At 42.1% G+C, this 20,673-nt stretch overlaps 2 protein-coding genes across 4 annotated transcripts in view; one reads left to right on the top strand and one right to left on the bottom strand.

The window, feature by feature from the left end:
* The window catches only part of PDHX (pyruvate dehydrogenase complex, component X), a 73,720-nt gene extending 66,599 nt beyond the window's left edge, over window positions 1–7,121 (bottom strand). For 2 of the 3 annotated variants that reach the window (XM_011940703.1, XM_011940705.1), the window contains exon 1: window positions 6,354–7,026. In XM_011940703.1, coding sequence (XP_011796093.1) covers window positions 6,354–6,513 — 160 coding nt within the window. In that variant the 5' untranslated portion in view covers window positions 6,514–7,026. Of the gene's footprint in view, window positions 1–6,353 lie in introns of all 3 variants that reach the window. The other variant, XM_011940704.1, reaches the window with a different exon arrangement.
* Window positions 6,777–20,673, top strand: part of APIP (APAF1 interacting protein) — a 32,839-nt gene continuing 18,942 nt past the window's right edge. The window contains exon 1 of the mRNA XM_011940750.1: window positions 6,777–6,928. Within this exon, the coding sequence (XP_011796140.1) occupies window positions 6,916–6,928 (13 nt within the window). The 5' untranslated portion in view covers window positions 6,777–6,915. The remainder of the gene's footprint in view (window positions 6,929–20,673) is intronic.

Here is a 20,673-nt window from a genome sequence, read left to right as displayed (position 1 = left end):
TATACCCCATCTTGTTTATAGAATATAGAATCTGCTGATTCCATATTATTATACTTCTACTTAGTATCCAACAGCACGTTAGAAAAGAAGTTAGCCAGAATTTTTAGATAGCATATGGTGTAGAATGCATTTCCTTTGAATGAAATAAACCAAATATTTTAGAAGAGATTTCAGCTTGCAATACTGGCCTTCTTGGTATTAAACTATAAAATTAAAATTCTACATGAATCTTACATTACTTTGCCATCTTGAGAGAAGAGTAAAAAGAAATTAGCATTCCATTTATAGCCTAGCAAAAGAAAACACACACACACACACACACACTACTTTGGGAACATTTTGTTGTAAAAGGCAAATTAAGCTCAAGACAACAATAAGAAGGAATATTTAAGAGTACGTCACCTTAGAAATTTACAGGTAGGAGAAGTCAATATATACGCTCTCTTAAGTAGTCATGCCACCCTTATACGTACTCAAGAATTTTGGTGTCCTTAATTGTACTAAAATGATAGGCTGTCACAGAAATGCCAGTCTACAATGCAGTTACTACTATGTCTGATTTCATTTTTTTTAAAAAAAAGCAAAAACGTTCATATAGAATGTACACATGTGAACAAAACGTCAGCATGCTGACACTGTTCTGCTGAAATCTATAATCAAGCTATCACTTGATACTGAGGTAGACTATGGTTAAGGAAACAGGCATTGGTGTCAGATCTGGGTTGAAACTTGAACTATCTACCAGAGTATAGCATTAGTTGTGAGTATTAAATGGAGCTGATTCATGTAAAGTGCTTACAAGGGTGCACAGTATATAGTAAGCGCTCGATAAATGCTACTTATTACTCCCAAACCTACTCTCCAAATTTCTTTCTTGCTGGTAGAAGCTCAACTTTGTTCAGCTATATATTTTTCTAGTGCATACACACTCAAGAGTTAGTGATTCCACACCCATCCCCTTGATTCGCCAAAGTTTATCCATTTTTCACACAGTGAAGTCAAGCCAGTAACTAACTTCAGAATGGGCAAACGACCCATTTCTGGTCAATACAATATAAGAAAATTCTGCTGTGGTAACAGACGATGTTTCTTTGTTGTGCAAAAAAGACATCCAAGAAGAAAGATCCTCTTTTCTTCCTCTGGACATCATCAGGTGCACAGTTCCAAAGTAGTCATCCACTTATCCACTAACCTTGGGTAAAATGCTAAAACCTCTCTGAGTCTCTATTTCTTCTCCTATGAAACCTGGCAAACCTTTGCAGGGTTTTTATGACAGTTAGAAGTAATGCAAATATAGTGAGAGCTCAGTATGTGATGGCTACTTCTAATCTGCTGCTTTCATATACAGAATAAAATGCTTTAAAACAAAGTAAACATATACAAAATATTTCCTGATCATCTAAATCTTCTTAGTCCCTCCTGTTGCTGCCTGTAGTAAGATCTCATTTACCCCTGCCTTATTTTCTTTGGATGGGCAAACATCTCAGCTGAGTAGTCTAGATCTGCTTTGCTTAGATGATACATTTTGCTTGGTCATTACCTAGCACAGAAACAATTAAAATAAAGGACTACTGCACTACTGAACTATTTTAGTCACGTGGTCATAGCAACAGACACGTCAATCATCGATTCTCAACATATGCTACTTTCTTAAAGAAAATGTCTAAACCGTAGCCTTCGAAAGAATCAGCCTTGCATGCCCTATAGCACAACTGATCTACAGTGGGTCAGTCAGTTACTCTATTCAAGGAATTTGGAAGGAGATTACAGAAATGATGGTGGGCACTTAAACTAAACTGACAGAGCATCGTACATAAAGGCCTAAATCACCAACGAAGCAAGGAAAGCTGACATTGAGAAAGAAAAGCCAGGAGTAAACAGATTGATAATCACAAGTCTGCACAGAAAAACAAAGTAAATAAGAGAAAGAAGACAAACAATAGGAGCTCTAGAAGAAATAGATGGAATAATTATGTTTTCCCCATAGCCCTGCAGCACTTTATAAGTGATGTTCTATCCTTTTAATAAATCCTACTTTTACTACAGCTTTCTACATGTTTGTTTCCACAGGTAAATGAGAACTCGAAGGACAGTATCAATCTGATCAGTTATCAGTGTATAAGCACTTAATAAGAACCAGGCCTAAAAGAGCATCTGTGTTTTGGCAGAAATACCATACCATTAACTCTATCAAAGAAGTTCCCTCTATCCTTGTTATAGCACTGCTGTCAAAAACTCACATGCCTACAAAAAACAGGCAGGTGAGAAAAGAGGACTAGCATCTTAAGGCTTTTTTCTTTAGATTCTGACATTCCTTATTTTCATATTAAATGGATAAGCATTTTCCTCCTTTACAGAAATACACAATATCTGCTTTCTCCCATTTTTCTTGGTCTTTTGTCTTCTGCTTTCCATAGAGATAAGGGTACAAGAAAAAAATGACAACTAGAGATGATGCAAATACCAAGGGACATTCAGCCTTGCTAAGATGTAGGGGGGATCGTGACAAAGTAGGAAGCAATTTCCTACCTAAAAAGAACAATTATTACTCAGTGTTAGATAACTGTCACTACATAGGGTTTAACTTTCAATTTTAAAGAGAAAACAAACATCTACATTTGTCTGTAAAGTCTCCTGATTTCAAAATTTTGCCATAAGTTTTTCTGCTAAAACAATGTGGGTCAATTCACTGGCTGCCAACTTGCAATCCTACTGTAGGCTCTAGTGTTCTTTCATAACTTCCTAGATTTCTAGCTTCCTTAGGTATGTTTATTTAACATCTATAATATGCAAGGCCTATAATTACATACTAGACAAATCGCCACCAAGATTGAACCTCATTTATTTTTCTATTCACAGGTTATTTTAAATTCAACATGTTATTCTTCAGAGACAACTTAAAACCAATATTATTAATTAACATCTTACCAATTATATGCCAAATCATACTACCTACTCTGAAAGGACCATAATTTAAACTCTTTGAAGTTAACTGTCTAGGGTAGGTTGAAAAACTGTTTACAGATGCTGTGTCAATTATATAACTAGCACTCTGGCCTCTGGGTCTTTGTTTCTGCTGTTCCTTTAGCCTGTAAGGGCTGACACCTCTTCCTCTAAGAAGCTGCCTTATATATTATTTCCTGATCATCTCAAACTTACCCCCTCTGAGCTTACTGCAAACACTACTGAAATCATGCCTTTATTGTTTATGTTCCCAAAGACACTACAAATACCTTAAGGATCAGCCCTATATAGAATTTTGGATTGCATGTCCAGAAACTAAGTATGATTAAATATGCCATGTGGCAAATACTGAGAATCTGTTTGACTCAGCTGGCCACTACTTCCCAAGCAGGCTACCATGTGCCTGGCAGGTAACAGATGCCAATTTCTTCACCCATTCTTCAATAATATAAGTGGTGAGAAAGACAGTCTCTGCATTCTCAATAAATCTATTGAGCGAATGATACAAATTAAAGATTTGTTAAGCAAATTAATATATGTATACAAATACATACATGCACTTCAGTTCATTAACATAGTTGTGTGTCTTTAGGAGACTCAATTTCTCTAAGTCTTGGTGTTTTTGTCCAACTAAATGCAGATGATGCCAACTTTACTAGGTTATGTGAGAAGCGAATGAGAAATTCTAGGAAGTGCTAAGACAATGGCGTATGTCATAGCTAATAAAAATGCTGCCAACACCTCTTAAGGAAACCAAAACTCCAAAGGTAGTTCCAACTGACAAATTTTTAAATCCTGGATATTTGTGTGAAAGAGGAAACAGTTCAATAAACGTATTTAATGTATACAGTTTACAGTAATCCAAATAGTTGCTTAGTTTTATGAAACTACAGTTTCTACCAAGCTCAGAGAAAAAATACCATCGTAAATTCACACTTTGTAAAACAAGTAGTCCAAGGATTGTCACATGTTTTCGGCATGGCAAAACAAAAATCTGTATGTAGGTGAAAGTCAGAAGCGGATAAATTTTGGCTCGGTATTAGAAAAAAAGTCCAAAGTTTCTAAATACTTAGTATTTCCAAATACTTTCCACAGCTTCACATGCAGAATGCCATGCCTCAAAAGGTTCACGTCCTAATACCCAGAACCTATGAATATACTGTTACATGGCAAGAGGGAATTAAGGTTAAAGATGGAATTAAGGTTTCTACTTAACCTTGAGATGGGGAAAATATTCTGGATCATCCAGATGAGCCCAATGTAATCACAAGGGTCCTTGTAAGTGGCAGAAGGCAGGGGGGAGTATTAAAAGTGATATAATGTGATAAAAACTGAACCAGCCATTGCTGACTTCGAAGCCCATGAGTCAAAGAATCTTAGAAACCTCTAGAATCTGGAAAACGTAAGGGAATGGGGTCTCAAGCCTCCAGAAAAGAATGTAGCTCCTACCAATAGCTTGATTTTAGCCTAGAAGATCCATTTTGGACTTCAGACCTCCAGAACTATGAGACGTGAATTTGTGTTGTTTTAAGCCACTAATTGGTGGTAATTTGTTGCAGCAGCACTAGAAAACTAATTTGGCTTTCTGCAAGATGCAGTGCCTTCTTCCTGACAGATGGTATTCAACTGGGTTAGACAAGTTGTTCATGGTATATGTCTAGGGGATGGGCAATAGGTAAAAAACATCATGAGGATGCAGATAAGGAATGCTTGCCTAAGTGAGTTTCTAAAGGCATTAAACTGGGCCTATATATACTCTTTTTTTTTTTAATTTTATGAGACAGGGTCTTACTCTGTCACTCAGGCTGAAGTGCAATGGTAGGATCATAGCTCACTGAAACATCTAACTCCTGGGTTCAAGGGATCCTCCTGCCTCAGCCCCTGGAGTAGCTGGGATGCCAGCACGCCTGGCTAATTTCTTTTTTTTTTTTTCAAGTAGAGGCAGGGGTCTCACTTTGTTGCCCGGGCTGGTCTCCAACTCCTGGGGTCAAGCAACCTTCCAGTCTCGCCTCTCAAAGTGCTGGGATTACAGTCATGAGCCACCACATGCATATTTTTGTGTGTAACCATTTATGGTACCTTCTCTGTATAGAGAGTCTGCAGCATTTTCAAAGATTCTCAAAAGGATCTGCTTGATAAACAAGATTAAGAACACTCTTCCCAGATTATATCTAATAGTAAACTTTTAGTATTCCATGATTTTCTAAGGCAGTGAGTCTCAAAGCGCATTCCATTAAATGTCAAAATAAAACATCAAAACTCATCCAACATTTGTAAAATGCAGATTCCTGAGCCCCACACTAGATCAGACCAAATCTCTAGGAGCTGTAAAAAAATTTAATTTCAACAAACTTGGAGGAGGGAAGAGAGGGAATTCTGCACACACTGTTAAAGCACCTCTGCTCCAAGGAATATGTTATGAAACATTACACCAAAAAAACTGAAATAAATTGTTCCCATTATGTAATCTTTAGGAACCCCAATACATTCATCTTACTATATGACTTTGTGTGATTTTTTTTTTCTTTCTGGGCCTCAGGTAGCTCAGAATATGAAGGCAATGTCTCTTAGACCTATTTAAATTAAAATTCATTCTGTAGAGTGCCAGGAATGATGATTGGCAGGTAATACGTCACACTAAAAAACGTCAGTCCTATTCTCCAACCCTGCCTCCCTCCAACCCTCTCCCCAAATAAGGAAAAATAATACCCAGCCTGCCATTTTGCATACTGTTAAATACTGCAAGAATTGTGTTAACCGTATCAATATCATTACTAAACGACAATTTTCTATAGTAAACTTTTTGGTATGATTTATCTCTTAAATGTTCGCTCTTTCAAGCGAATATTTGCTTGAAACATTCTCCTGGATCTTAGTCTGTGATGCCGTAGGAATTTACAAATTTAAGTCTTCCACGAGTCATGGCGTGGGGTAAAAACTCGACTGGCCTCAATGAAAACACCCCCCAACAGAGAGGCCTAGAGAACGAGTAAGAACTCCCAATAGTGGCTTCTCAACCTTGGGCAGCTTTTTCTCGTCCGAGACGTTTGACAACCTTAAAGAAACCTGAGCCTTGACTGGAAAGGGGGCTGAGGGAGGAGAGTTTGGGAACCCTCTCCGCGCCTCACAAATAACCCAAATTCCAAGGCAAGGTCACAAAGTCATACAAACCAGGAGGCCTAGGGTAGGGTCGGGTTCTCCCAGCTGCCAAGAAAGCCCTCCACAGCATGCATTAGGCCGAGTCAGCGGACCCCACCCAGAGAAAGAGGGAAAGGAACAGGGAGCCCGCGCACCTCAACACCCAGACGCAGGTCCTCAATCAAGACTGCCCCTGTCCCAGGCCCATCACTCAGCTACACAGAGAAGCTGAGCGAGCCCCGGCCACTCACCCCGAAGCCACTGCGTGCTGTGAAACCATCTCCAATTAGCTCCGCGGCTTACAGACCACCCAAGAGCTCCCTTCACCAGTCCTACGCTTTGGCAGCCAGGGAAGCCCACAAGATAACGCAGTAGCCGCGGATCACAGCCTAGCCTCCAGGAGGCCGCCATCTTCACGGCCTTCTCACGGCTGCCCGCAGCACAGCCTGATGTCCAGCATCAAGACCCCGCCTCCCACATGGTTGGCCACGCCCCCAGACGATCGAGGTGCCTTTAGGTCTCTCAGACTTGAAGCCCTCCTAGTCCCGCCTCCAACCACGTTGGCCACGCCTCCCGGGCAGTCAGGTGCGCTGCTGGATAGCCCAGCTGGAGGGGCCTTACCAGACCCCGCCCACCCTGTTCGCCCCGCCCCCGGACTGCCCTCAGCGCCGCCTGATTGCATTTGCGGCCTTGCTGCCTCAACCCAGGCTGAGCGCCGCGAGCAAAGCCGTGCGGAGATTGGAGGCCGCGTGGGTCCCTGGTCTAGGCCATGTCTGGCTGTGACGCTCGAGAGGTAGACTGTTGTTCCCAGAGATGCGGCGCGCAGGTAGGGGCGGGGCCACCGGTCCCGGGTATTCCCAGGAGTAGAGGCCTAGACGGAACCCGGCGGCGGGAGCTGGGCGCGGGGTCGCGGGCCGGGCGTTTGGGTGCGGGGCGGGGCTTCGGGCCGGGCAGTTAGCGACCCTGGCGCACCGCGGCCTTCGCGTTGGGAAGCAAGGCTACAGCCCCAGGCGATCAGTGGTCCCTGGCGGGGCGCTCCGACGGCGGAAGCTGGGCACCAAACATTGGAAAGAAGCAAATAACGGAGAGAGGATAGCGTTTGGGTGACCTCAGCGGGTATTTATCTGGAAGACAGGCCAGAGAAGGAATCGTGAAGCTCCGAAGTGGAGCTGGGGCGAAGACCGCGCTCCCCGAGCTTCTTTTCTGCGCCCTGACCAGTCAGGCGTTTGGGGAGACATTTGGCACTCGGGAGACATTTGCCGAACCTGAGCTGTGCCTCGGCTACCAGCGCTTTGCCTTTGAACAGTTGCCCCTTGCCTATCTCCCTTTAGATGAATTGTGGGATGATCATGGGAACGATTCTTCCTTAAGCCGAAGTCAAAGGGAAATCCACCCTCACTCTGCATATAGTTTTCGGTCGTTTACGCAAACGAGCAGTTTTATGGAGCACCTTCTCCACGCTCAGAGATAGCGGTACATAAGACAGATGGCCCAGGGTCTGGAGAAGTAGACGAATAAGCAGTTTCAGCACAATATGATAAACCCCACCTAAGAGGCAGGGAAACCCCTCAAAATTAGCTCCCTTATTCCCCCTATCTTATTCCTCCCGTGTATATCTTTCTTAGGGTTGAAAATCCTAATTAAAAAGTAGTAACTAGCAGGAGATTTCATTGCTAAGTATTTGTCAACCACTGTCTTGTTTGAATAAGTGACTTCCCCAAATTAGCAAAGACTACTCTGAAAAGAGAATGGTGGATAGGCAAGATTGGATGGGAGAGAGAAGATCTTGGAGATAGGACAGATAATTGGAGATCGTTCCTAGGCAGGTGTGTATGGAGAAGTGTTCATGCCCTCAATCAGTAAATCTTAGTGTAATGTGAGCATCAAAGAGAGTCTTAAGGGACCCCAGAAAAAACTAGGATTCTCATACCAAACATAGCCCACAGACAGCTTGATGGACAAGCATGTTTCGTTTGCCTAACTCAATGTTCATGAAAAATTTGAGCCAGCGTTTCTTTTTTTTTGACACGGAGTTTTGCTCTTGTTGCCCAGGCTGGAGTGCAGTGGCATGATCTCGGCTCACTGCAACTTCTGCCTCCTGGGTTCAAGCGATTCTTCTGCCTCAGCCTCCCAAGTAGCTGGGATTACAGGCGCATGGCACCACGCCCAGTTAATTTTTGTATTTTTAGTAGAGATGGGGTTGCACCATGTTGGCCGGCCTGGTGTCGAACTCCTTACCTCAGGTGATCCACCCGCCTCAGCTGCCCAAAGTGCTGGGATTACAGGTGTAAGCCACCACGCCCGGCCAAGTCAACATTTCAAAATCCAGAAGCATTTCAGCTTCTTTTAAAACCTCAGAACATATGGTGACATCGGGCCCTTATTTTTTCATGGGACCTGGATTGCGGTTGCTAGTGAACACTACCTTTACCGAGGGTGCTGGCCAGGTTGCCACAGCTTCCACTGCTCACACTGGCTTTGAATATCCAGTTAAATACATGAGCCCCTCTAGATATTTGTATTTGTCTGGTTTTTGTACAAATACATAAAAATAGCAATAAGAAAAATTTTAAGAAGTCATAAAATTTCATTGTAGTTTTAGGGGGTCATGGGCAATTGAAAGAGACAGTCTCTTTGGCCTTAAGGAAGGGGAACGTTCAACTGTAAGTGATTAATTCAACAAATATTTAGTGAGTGCCTACTATGTGCCAGGCATTGTGGATTTAAGAGTGCAAGCTGCATCTGGTTCCTTCTCCCCTAGAACATGCTGTATAGTGGGAGAGACAAATTAGCAAAGAGACAAGGATGGTATGACAATATGACATAGTATGACATATGACAATATGACTTAGATGGGAAAGCTCAAGGTAGTTTAGGAGCATACACTTGAATGAGTTAGAGAATACCTCAGGACAAAGTGAAAGTATCTACTGAGGCCTAAAGGATTAGGAAGACATAACCACATGCAATGAAAATAAAGATATTCCACGTAGGGGAAGTAGCATGTACACAATCTCAGGGTTGTCCCTGATTATAGACATGGTGTGTCCCCATATTAAGTTTGGTGTTCTGGAACATAAAGTAGGGGCCAGAGACTTGAGAAGAGATGAAGCTAAAGAGAAAAGCTACTGAGAGGTGAAGCCAGCTGGGCTTCTGGGTCGACTGGGGACTTGGAGAACTTTTCTGTCTAGCTAAAGGATTGTAAATGCAACAATCAGAGCTCTGTGTCTAGCTAAAGGTTTGTAAACGCACCAATCGGCTCTCTGTAAAATGGACCAATCAGCAGGATGTGGGTGGGGCCAAATAAGGGAATAAAAGCTGGCCACCCAAACCAGCAGCTGCAACCGGTTAGGGTCACCTTCCACGCAGTGGAAGCTTTGTTCTTTCGCTCTTCACAATAAATATTGCTGCTCCTCACTCTTTGGGTCCGCACTACCTTTATGAGCTGTAACACTCACTGCGAAGGTCTGCAGCTTCACTCCTGAAGTCAGCAAGACCACGAACCCACCAGGAGAAACCAACAACTCCGGAACCGCCACCTTTAAGAGCTGTAACACTCACTGCGAAGGTCTGTGACTTCACTCCTGAAGTCACCAAGACTGCGAACCCACCAGAAGGAAGAAACTCTGGACACATTGGAACATCTGAAGGAACAAACTCCGGACACACCATCTTTAAGAACTGTAACATTCACCGCAAGGGTCCATGGCTTCATTATTGAAGTCAGCAAGACCAAGAACCCATTGGAAGGAACCAATTCTGGACACACTAGGACCAGACCTGAAGGGCCTGCTAAGCAAATCTTAGATTTTTAAACTAAGGGCAATGAGATAATCAGCAAGGCGACTGAAGAAAGCCTGGGGGTTGCTGGCTAGAGTTAAAAAGACTAGAGGCATGGAGACAGACTAGAAAGCCATGGCAAGAATCCAGGCAAGAGATGCTGGAGGTCTGAGTGAGGGAGTAAAATCAGAAGGTCTTGGCTGTTGATTAGATGTGTGTAGTGAGAAAAGAAATCAAGAATGACTTTTAGGTGTCTGATCTAGTGATTGGGGCCTGGTGGTCCACCAGAAAGAGAATATAGGAGGAAGAAGCAGTTTATCATGGGCGTGTTGTGGACATGTTGAGTTTGAGGTACAGCCTCAGCATGTGGTACTATACACTGGGTGTATTAAGCAGTGTTCTGTAGAGGGACAGAACTAATGGAATTATATGTATATATATGGGGAAGTTTATTAAGCATTAACTCACATGAACCCAAGGTCCAACATTAGGCTGTTTGTAGGCTGAGGAGGAAGGAGAACCAGTCTGAGTTCCAAAACAGAAGAACTTGGAGTTCGATGCATGGGAGAAAGATGTAGGCTGGGAGGCTAAGCCAGTCTCCCTTATCACATTTTTCTGCCTGCTTGTATTCTAGCCACCCTAGCAGCTGATTAGATTGTGTCCATCCAGATTAAGGGTGGGTCTGCCTTTCCCAGCCCACTGACTCAAATGTTAATCCTCCTTTGACAGCACCCTCACAGACACACCTAGGATCAATACTCTGTATCCTTCAATCCAATCAAGTTGACACTCAGTATTAACCATCACACTGGGTATTGCTTTCAAGCTAGGAGAGAGAACTGGATTGGAGATAAAGATTTGGAAGACTTGCTCACCAAAACCTTCCCTCTCAAGACCTGTGCATTATTTATTATTCTGTCTTTGATAAACACTCTTTTCTGAACCCATATTATTTGCCTCCCTCTGTAGCCCTTTCAATAATTTTTGTTATCCTTTGCAGTAACTTTCCCAAGTGATTTATGTTTCATGTACTTTCTTCTTGTATTCTAAAGATTCTTCAGGCATCAAGTGTGTTATTTGCAGGTCAGATTCAGCTTATAACAATAATCTCTAAACTGGCTTTACATTTCTGAAATTAAATCCCTACTTACTGGCCCTTGAACTGATTTTTTCTAGCATCAGCAAGTCACGGAGTGTTTCCCTAAAAGAGAAAGCATTTACTCAGAAACTGTATATTAAAGTCCAGGCTGAAAAATGCAAACACGAGTAAGTTGTTGTTCTTACTCTTCAGAAACTTGGGCAGTTGCAAATGCATATTTATAATTAATATATACGAGTAATGGGCAGTGGGGCATGGGGGGAATGTACGAAGTTCTGTTAGAGGATGACAAAGTATTTTGCAAGTTTACAGGGAGGGGAAGGTCATTTCATACAGTGACTCATGGAAGACTTTATGGAGAATATGGCATTTTAGATTGGCCAGATGGAAACCAAAAAGAAGATATTAGGGCCAGCATATGCCCTGTTTTAAGAGGCAGCAGTACACAACACTGATCGTTTTTGCTATGTGGGAGTATTATCAGCCCATTGTTTAGTTTTGCTTTTTTAAAGGAAACTGGAAACTCAGATTTTATATGAAATCTCTTGATTTTAAAATTTAGGCTCAGACTCTTCCTAAGCATTGTGTAGACCAAATAAACAACTTCCTGTGAGCCTGAAGCAGTCCACAAAATACCATAACCTCTGATATAGGACTTTTTTAAATGTAAGAGATATGATCTTAATGCAACCAATGTTTACTGAGCAAAGCATTGTGGTAGGTATAGCTTATACCAATAGCCCATTCCCTACCCTTTAGAGAGCTCTGCTTAGTTGCAGAGAAAAACCAGGCAGGGACTACTTCTGTTTTTTTATTTTACCTTAACTATCACAGTGTCCTATATCTGTTGATGCTGAACAAATATTTGTTCTTTGATATTTCTGCAACACAAGGACATCCAAGACCTTGCCCGTTTTTTTCCTTGACCTCATCAGTGCTGTTCATCTTTACCTCCCCCTCACACTAACATCCCATTTCCATGGTCATATCCTTCTCTACCCAACCCCTACCCCTTTACCATACACTCTTTTGGGTATATTCAACTATATGAATTAGTGTCTCTACAAATATTCTGGTGTCCTACTGCAGCTGGCCTGTGAGTAGCATGTGACAGTCCTCTGGGGAGTTTCCTTTTACAATCCCCTAAGTAGCTGTTCCAGAACCTCACCATTTCACCTCATCCTTTACCCCACACCTGTTTCAAAGATGACCTTTCCTCCAAAATCACAAAGAAACTGAAAGCAATTAGGTGTGAACTTCTTAATTTCTTCCTCTTCCCACATGCAGTATAATGTAAAGGTTAAGGACCAGGATCTAGAATCAGACTGCCTGGGTTCAAATTCTGGCTCTGCCACCTGCTATCTTGGTGGCCTTGGACAAGTTACTTAATCTCTCTTAGTACAATAGGGTTGTTATAACGATAAAGTAAAGTAGTCCATATGAAGTCTTTAGAAAAATGCCTGACACAAAATAAGCACTCAATAAAGAAATGTTAGCAATTCTTATTATCAGTGGTGTTATTACATATTTAATATTACATTGTTAATATTATTACATACTTACCTGCATCTTTACCTTTCCTCCCATTCCTGTTTTTCTAATGCCGGCTTCTCTATCTCGACAAAGTCTGACCTCTTAGACCTTTGCTCTCCTATATGTTTAACCTCTCCCTGTCTCCTAATGTTACCCCTTAGCATGTAGTAGAAAACTGTCTGAATTAACCAGTTTTCCCTTCTTTTTCCCTGTCTGGCCGTTCTTTATAGCAACACTATTGAAAGAGTCATTAGAACTCCATGCCTCCAAGTTTCATTTACTTCTGAATGAAAGTGAGTGAAGCCCACTGTGATCTTGTTTCCGCACCTAGTCTATTGAAACAGTTGTTACTTAAGGTCATGGTTGACCTAATTTACATATGGAGTTGGCCTAGCCAAACCTTTAGCCAGGATGAACCCTGCCACCCATTTCTTTGGGCCGGCGTTGAGCAGCTGAACATTGCTGGAGAATGTTGCACAACTTTGTTGTCTGGCCTTGCTTCATGATTTCAACCTCAGATCGGCACTTAATGCTGCCCAACAACCCTTCTTTGTTTCTTTAGTAGTTTGCTGTTCCACTTCTGAAGATGATTATCTTATACCTTTTATTCTCTTGTCAGGCCTCTCATACCCTGTCGCCATACTCTCAGCTGATGACTTTGTTTGTATTTAAGTCAGTAGAAGTCATTGGGTAATGATGAACTTCCTTGCCTTCCTACCAGAAAACCTACCAATCTGCTGGAATGTGAACCCAGCTTCTCTCTCTTATTTCATGAAATGGAAGAAGCCCAGTTCCTCCACTAGAGCTCAGGATCTCCAAGCCCTCTCACCTTCTATAATTATATCTCTCCCTCTCCCCATGTCGCCTATTAGGAATCATTTCCTTTCTGGTAAGACTGTTCTCATCAGCTTTCAAGCCCTTCCATATCTGGCCCCTACAAGTTTATCTTCTGCCACCCTCAGCACTTCCTCACTCTGCTCTAGCCAGCTGATCTTCTACCTGTGAAGTACTTCCTCACTTCAGAGCCTTCACACTTGCTGTTTCCCCTGCCTGGAGTTCTTGCCTCTCCCAGCACAAAACCTTGCACACGCACACATACTCATTAATCACACGCTGACTTAGATCATGTCTTTTAGGTCCTAGATTAAATGCCACCTGATCAGAGAGGCCTTCTTTGACTGCCTTAATCAAAGTTGATCCCTGCCATTTTTCTCCAAGTCCCTTGTTTGTTTCCTTCTTGGCACTTTTTACAATTTATTTGTGTATTTTTCTGTTTATTTTTTAAAAACTCCTTCCTAGAATGTGAATTCTTTTAGGTCAGGCCCTGGGAATTCAGGTCTAGTTTATGGCTGAATTCCCAGGGCCTAGAATAGTGTTCAGCACATGGTAATATTTCTGACCCACATCCCAGGGAATGATATCCACTCAGCTACTCAGCTGAGCACACACTTGGGAGTCTTTGAAGCCTTCCTTTCTCTCCTTCAGGTTTCTCACCCCAAGTCCTTTATCTTCCAAATGCATCTTCAGAGTCCCTGCCTTCCAACTTCCTTTTTAAATTCTTTCAGCAGCCTCCCTGCTCGGCTGGGCTTTTGCTTTCTTGGCCACTGCCTTTCAGCCTCTTTCTTTTACTGCCACTGTGCAAGTGTTTCAAAAACAGACTCTTTTCACATATCTTATGTTTCAAACTCCCTGGTGGTTTTCAGTCATCCATAAAATACAGGCCAAAGCCCTGTGCAGAGCATGGAAGACCCTTTAGACTCAGCCTCCCTTTTACCTCCATCCTGCAGAACGTAATTTATAACCACTTCCGGCTACTAAGCATTCTCTCTGACTGAAATGCCCTTTCTCCTCTTCACCTACCCAGCATATACGCTCACCGTCCTTCATTAAGACAGACATAATACCACATAGAACAAACTACTGGTGTTAATTCAGAAGTCTGGAGATCACTGATCCAGATTATTAATAGAAGGAGACTGATGCCCAGAAAGTATCACTGACTTGCCTTAGGGCACACAGCTAGTGGGGGTCAAAGCTAAAAACAGGCTCCATGTCTTCTGATTTCTAGTCAACACTTGACTGATAAGGAGGAGGAGGAGGGTTTTTAAGTGCAGTGAAGGTAGAAGGGAGAGCTGGGGCATTCAAGTAAAGAAAACCAAGATGCACAGAGAGACAAGTGCAACAAATGTGCAGAATGAAACGAAGACCAAGGACAGAAAGTACAACACATCTTTACTGTGCCTGCATTCAGTCCCTTCCTGAGGCCAGTGTCAGGAAAATAAGTGAAAGACTTTGAAGCAAACAAAAAGAGTATTTACTGGATGTCTTGGAGTTACCATTATGGTATTTTACAACTGTCAGTTGTGAAATCTTGACAGTTACGCAGGTGATTATTGTTTATGGAAATGCAAGTTGTGTTCAATGGAGATTCATTTTATTATTAACCTGTGGACAGTGTCCAATTTTGCTAAGTCAGGATTCCTCATTACTTATATATGTATATTTTGAATTCTCCTTTTGAATCAGTTGTAACATCTTACTAGTCTCCCCATTTATTTATGAGTTAGTAATAGCTTTCATGCATGTTATTTTATACTTGTATGAGAGTCTTCCAGGAAAACATGTATGTATCTGAGGAATATATGCCTGTATTTGCTTAAATTGAAAGAAAAGATGGGGGAGGGGATTAGAGCCATTGTTGGCTGTGAGTAGTATCTCAGAGACAAGCCAGGCTGATTTCCTTAAAATAACTAGATTGAAAAATTGGAAAAATAATGTACCGAATCAAAACTTGTTAGATGTAAATGATTTTGATATGTATAAAATGCTGTTAAATTTGTATCCTCCTCACTGTATAACCTCTACTATAAATAGTTGATTGTAATCAATCTTTAGATACACATTTCAAAATTATTATTATAATTGAAAACCAGATCTAACAATAATAGGAAAGTAATATTGACATTCAGTAGAGAACTAGATACCAACTAAACTTTTCCTTCTTGTCAATTCTTGTTAAAATATATGTTCTGGCAGTTCCTTTCTTCTGGACAGTTTAAATGACTTCATTTTCACCGAGTATATCTCTGTTGGTGCCTGCTAAGTGATAATTCTCTTTGAAATTTTAATTTTATGGGTCTCAAGGATTGAAAATGTATTAACAGCAGCTGCCTTGTCATTGTTATTACTGTTGCTTGAAGCTGGCTAATTGCTGTAATACTCAGCACTGGAAAAGACAAAAGAGAAAGGGGAGACCTGTAATAAAAGACCATTTTCTGTAATGTTTGCAATTTGCTGTGCAAATTGATAGTTTTTTTTTTTTTTTTTTTTTTTTTTTTTTTTTTTTTTTTTTTTGTGGAGAATGGGGTCTCGCTGTATTACCCAGGCAGGTCTCAAACTCCTGGGCTCAAGCTATCCTCCCGCCTCTGCCTCCCTGAGAGCTGGGATTACAGGCGTGAGCCACCGCGCCCGGCCTGCAAATTGATAGTTTTAAGGGTTGGAAGACTGCAGGAGTCTTCTCATTAGCTGTACTTTAAGATGATCAAAATATCACTTATATCCCTAAATAAGGAAATAGGAAATTATGCAGGCATAGGTAATTTGGGCTAGATTTCTTAAGGACAGGTATAAGAAATATCAACAGTTTTTCCTTAATAACTCCTGTCATATTCCCTCCCTAAGGAGATACCATCTTAACTGCTGCTGGGGGTTTGGGGCAAGGACTCTTTCTGGCTACTTCCTGCTGAAAAGGGACATCAAGTGGGGAACAACAGCTAGGGCTCCTCCTGGGGTTGATCTGAGGGTCCTCGGAAGAGTGGCATGTCCGTGTGTGGTTCGGTTTGCAGCACCATTTGGTTTGATTGCTTCTAGGCAAGAGGAAATGATTTGAGTCATAGTATTGAGTATGCAAGGTCCAAATATTAATACAAGGCATATAAGTAAGAGGGGGCTTAATAAAGGCTAACCAATTCCATAGAGAAGACTAGAATTCATTAAAGAGGAATTACAGGCACCCGGGGCTGAAGCCTACGTGTTCTTGTAGGCAGTTAATGATTTTGATTTGATCTTTAAGTACCTGTAGATTTTCCTCTGCTTTACTAGAGGTGTTAATCCAGAAGCAGCATGTTTTATTTATAAGTGCACAGGTACCTCCTACTTCAGCTGTAAGGATGTCTAAGCCCTGTCTATTCTGTGCTACTAGTGAGGTGAAACAGTCTGTAGATTGCTGTTGCGCCTCTATGGCACCTACAGTTGCCTTCTACCCTCGTTGCATCGTAATAGAAATATTAAGTACTGATCTTTCAAGGAGAGGGATGCCCGTAATCCAGACTAGACCTCTGGCTATAGAATTTCTCATTCATGGTTTTTCTAAGATGGGATTATCCTGTGCATGCCCTCCCCAGCCTGCTTTTTCAGTTAAATCTCCCTATGAGGGCATAGAAATGATAGATCTCTTTGTCCAGCATATTCAATGTAGTGTAGTCTCTAGAAAAGAGCCTAAGTTAGGGATGACCCCAGATGATGCTGCCATCTTGGTAGAATTTAAAAATAATAAGTCAGGAACTAGTGCTACTATAGTATAAGTTTCCTTCCAATGCCTTGGGAGGATTAAATATATCCAGGAGCCATAAAAAAAAAAAAAATTAGCACTGTTCCTTGAAGGGACGGTTCTAAGTTGTGGCTTGTGAGAGACGCCAGCAGATTTTTCTTGTATCTTAGAAGTTTTCCTTCTTTACATATAATAGGGGCATCCTTAGGATGAGGATATCCATAGTTATGATGTTTACGATGCCATTTGGAATTTGACATGCCAAGTGAGAAGCGTCCACCTGACAAATGGAGTTTCAAAAAATTAAAGACATAATATGCCCTGGCCAATATCACAGATGATCCTGTGGCAGGGGCTGTCAGTCCAGATGCCTCCAGTGCGCCCACAGATCTGTAAGCTGTTACTATTAGCAAACATCATACAAGGGCCTGGAATTCCATGAGGGGGCATATTCGGAAAGGCCCATGTTATTCTTTACAATATAGTCAAGGTGGTTACTTAGAGCGTGCCACTCCCATCAGGACTTCCAACCAGAATGAGAGGCTAGATTCTGAAAGCCCCCCAACTAGGGCTTCTGATCCTTTTAGATCACCCTTGTTGCACTCTCCTTCCTAAATATTTGAACTATCAGCAATTACAAGTGTGATGTTACAATATCTGAGATCCCCCAAGCATGGTCCTTTCTCGCTGCTTTTAAAGCAGAGGGAGGCATTTGCTATTACTGGGCTTTGTCCCAACTGAGGATGTGAAGCTTATCTTTGGGCAGAGTGTTCTCCGGCACTGGGAGCAGAGTGTTGCCCCCATACCATGTCTAATTTATGCCTGGTAGGTCTTTAAGGGTAAAGGTGAAGCCAATAAAGGGAATCCTAAGACGGTGAATTGCAGGTCATTGTAAGTTTCTTTAGCGTCACTGAACTGAGCAAACCACTGAGGACAGACCCAATCATTAGTCTTGATGTACAAGTGGACCATGGCAGGTATTGCAGGAGCTAAAGGGTGTGATGTATTACTAAGTCCGATAAAAAGTCCTAACAGACTGAGTGATAGTAAAATGCTCGTATTTACTTCCTTTTCGTAACTGTTATTCCTGCTATGAGGATAATAATTAAGCAGAATGCTACAGTAATTGAGATTCTCTGTCTGATATGCCACCCTGAGGGTGCTACAGCATATAGTCCTACTGCAAATAGTAGAGTGAGTAAAACAATCCTGCAGGGGTGGCATAGTAAATAATTTCCATCAAAAAGAAGTTATAATATTTAGCAGCAAAGCTCAAAAGGAGAGGAGGAAATGACAAGAAGTATTTGGTGAGGTAGGGGTGAGACTAAGATGAGTTATTTTCATTCAGTTACTTATCTTTTGTGATTTTCAGCTTAAGATCTCCTATTTCTTTACATTGATATTCAAGGCGTTCCTCTGGGCTGTCAGGGGTTGCTCCCTCAGGTCTCCAGACTTTCACACGAATATAATATATCCAGGAGTGGATTCCTGTAACTTTTATTGCCTAGGGGCTTGAAAGAGGAACAGTGTAAGGTCCTTCCCAGCTTGGGCTTAGGGAGAGAGAGAGAGAAGGGAGAGCCTTTACCAGTACCAAATCTCCTGGATTAAATAGAGGTAGTCCAGTTGCCTGGGGTCGGGCTTTTGCTGGTTGTGCTAATTCCTGTTGAAAGTGAGCCAGAGAGGTTACTTAACTAGCTCAGAGGTTTCCCAATCTAATAGAAAATCGTTGGTAAGGAAAGCCCATCTGTACAGCATCTCAAAAGGGCTAAGACCTAGTTTTGAAGGGGTATTTCTTATTCTTAGTAAGGCCATGGGAAGAAGAGTGATCCAAGGAAGGTGAATTTCTTGGGATAATTTGCTGAGGTGTCTGTTGATAATATCATTAGTTTTCTCTACCTTTCCTGAGAATTGGGGTTTCCAAGCACAGTGGAGATGATATTCTATGCCTAGTGCTTTCGAGACCCCTTGTGTGACAGCTGCCTTAAACGAGGGCCCATTGTCACTTTGAAGGTACTTTGGTAGACCAAAGCAGGAAGTTATTTCATTAGCTAACATTTTTATTACCTCAGAGGCTCTTTGTGTATGGCATGGAAATGCTTCTACCCAGTTGTGAAGGTGTCTACCTGTTCCAGCAGGTATTGAATGCCCTTTGCATGTGGGTGAAGTCTATTTGCCAGTCTTCCCCTGGGTAACTTGCCGTTCTTTGGGTTTGAGGAGGAAGGAGTCACCTGTTCAGGGGATTATTTTTAAGACAGACTTCACAAGTATTAACAACTTGCTTGATTGTTTTTAGTAAGTTCTCTCCCGAAAACAATCTCTGGGCACATTGATAAGTTTTATCCTTTCCCAAGTGAAAAGCTTGGTGAAGAGTTTTAAGGATTTTCCATTGGCTGGAGGCTGGCAAGTGGTGTTTGCCATCCTCTGACTGTAGCCGTCCTGAGGACTAAAAGGTATACCCTCGAGACAAAGTAGCCCATTGTATTTCTATGGGGAGTACTGAGGTTTAATTTCTCTTATGGAGCCTTCCCAGATTAGAGGGGTATGAAGTGTGTTGATGCCTTGAGGCTTCCTTGCCACTGATCAGCTAATCTGTATCCTTCGGCTACTTCATCAGTTCCCTTTTGATGTCCCTTACAATGCATCACTGCTATTTCTTGTGTAAGGAAAACTGAAGATAATAACCTGTTAATTTCCTGGTGATATTTTATAGGAAGTCCATTGGTGGTAAGGAAATGCCTTTCCTTCCAAATGGCAGCATGAGCATGGAGAACCAGGAAAGCATACTTGGAATCAGTGTAAATGTTAGTTATCTTTCCTTTGCTTAATTTGATTTTTGTTATAAGAGCTGTTGGCTCAGCTAATTGAGCACTTGTGCCTGGAGGGAGAGATGCACTGCATATGCATATTCCTTGTTGCAATGCAAAAGAGCTCCCATCTGTGAAGAGGAACCCAGACTGAGTTCTCTAGGGAAGTTTCTCCAGTATCTTCCCTGGCTGCATAGGTATGTACTATGATTTATTCATAGTCATGCTCAGGTTCCCCAGTTTCCTCAGGGAGGAAGGTGGCTGGATTTAGATGAGAACAAGTCTTTAATTGGATGTTGGAACCTTCTAACAGCAGGGCCTGATATGTAAGGAGTTGGCTGTCTGTTAGCCCAAAGGCTCCCCGCTAGAGTGCAATAGTCCTGCCGTGTTATGTGGGGTGTAAACAGTTAAATCATTTCCTAGGATTAGTTTGGAGGCTTGTGAGACCAGTAGAGCCACTGAGGCAATGGCTCAGAGATCTGCTGGCCACCCTTTAGCCACCAAATCAGGCTCCTTACTTAGGTAACCCATTGGCTGTTGAGCTGGTCCTCGGGCCTGTATTAAAACTCCCAGGGCCATTCCCTTCCTTTCTGATACATACAGATTGAAGGCCTTCCCTACAGGAAGGCTGAGGGCTGGTGCCTTGAGCAAGACTTGCTTTAGCTGGTTGAAGGTGTTTTGAGATTCAGATTCCCAGGTTAAAAGATGAGTTTTAGGCCGGGTGCGGTGGCTCAAGCCTGTAATCCCAGCACTTTGGGAGGCCGAGATGGGTGGATCACGAGGTCAGGAGATCAAGACCATCCTGG

Source organism: Colobus angolensis, unplaced genomic scaffold (assembly GCF_000951035.1).
Source record: "Colobus angolensis palliatus isolate OR3802 unplaced genomic scaffold, Cang.pa_1.0 Scaffold192, whole genome shotgun sequence".
In the NCBI taxonomy this organism is placed as follows: Eukaryota; Metazoa; Chordata; class Mammalia; order Primates; family Cercopithecidae; genus Colobus; species Colobus angolensis.
The sequence above is the reverse complement of the archived record's forward strand: the minus strand, read 5'-3'. Positions and strand labels throughout refer to the sequence as shown.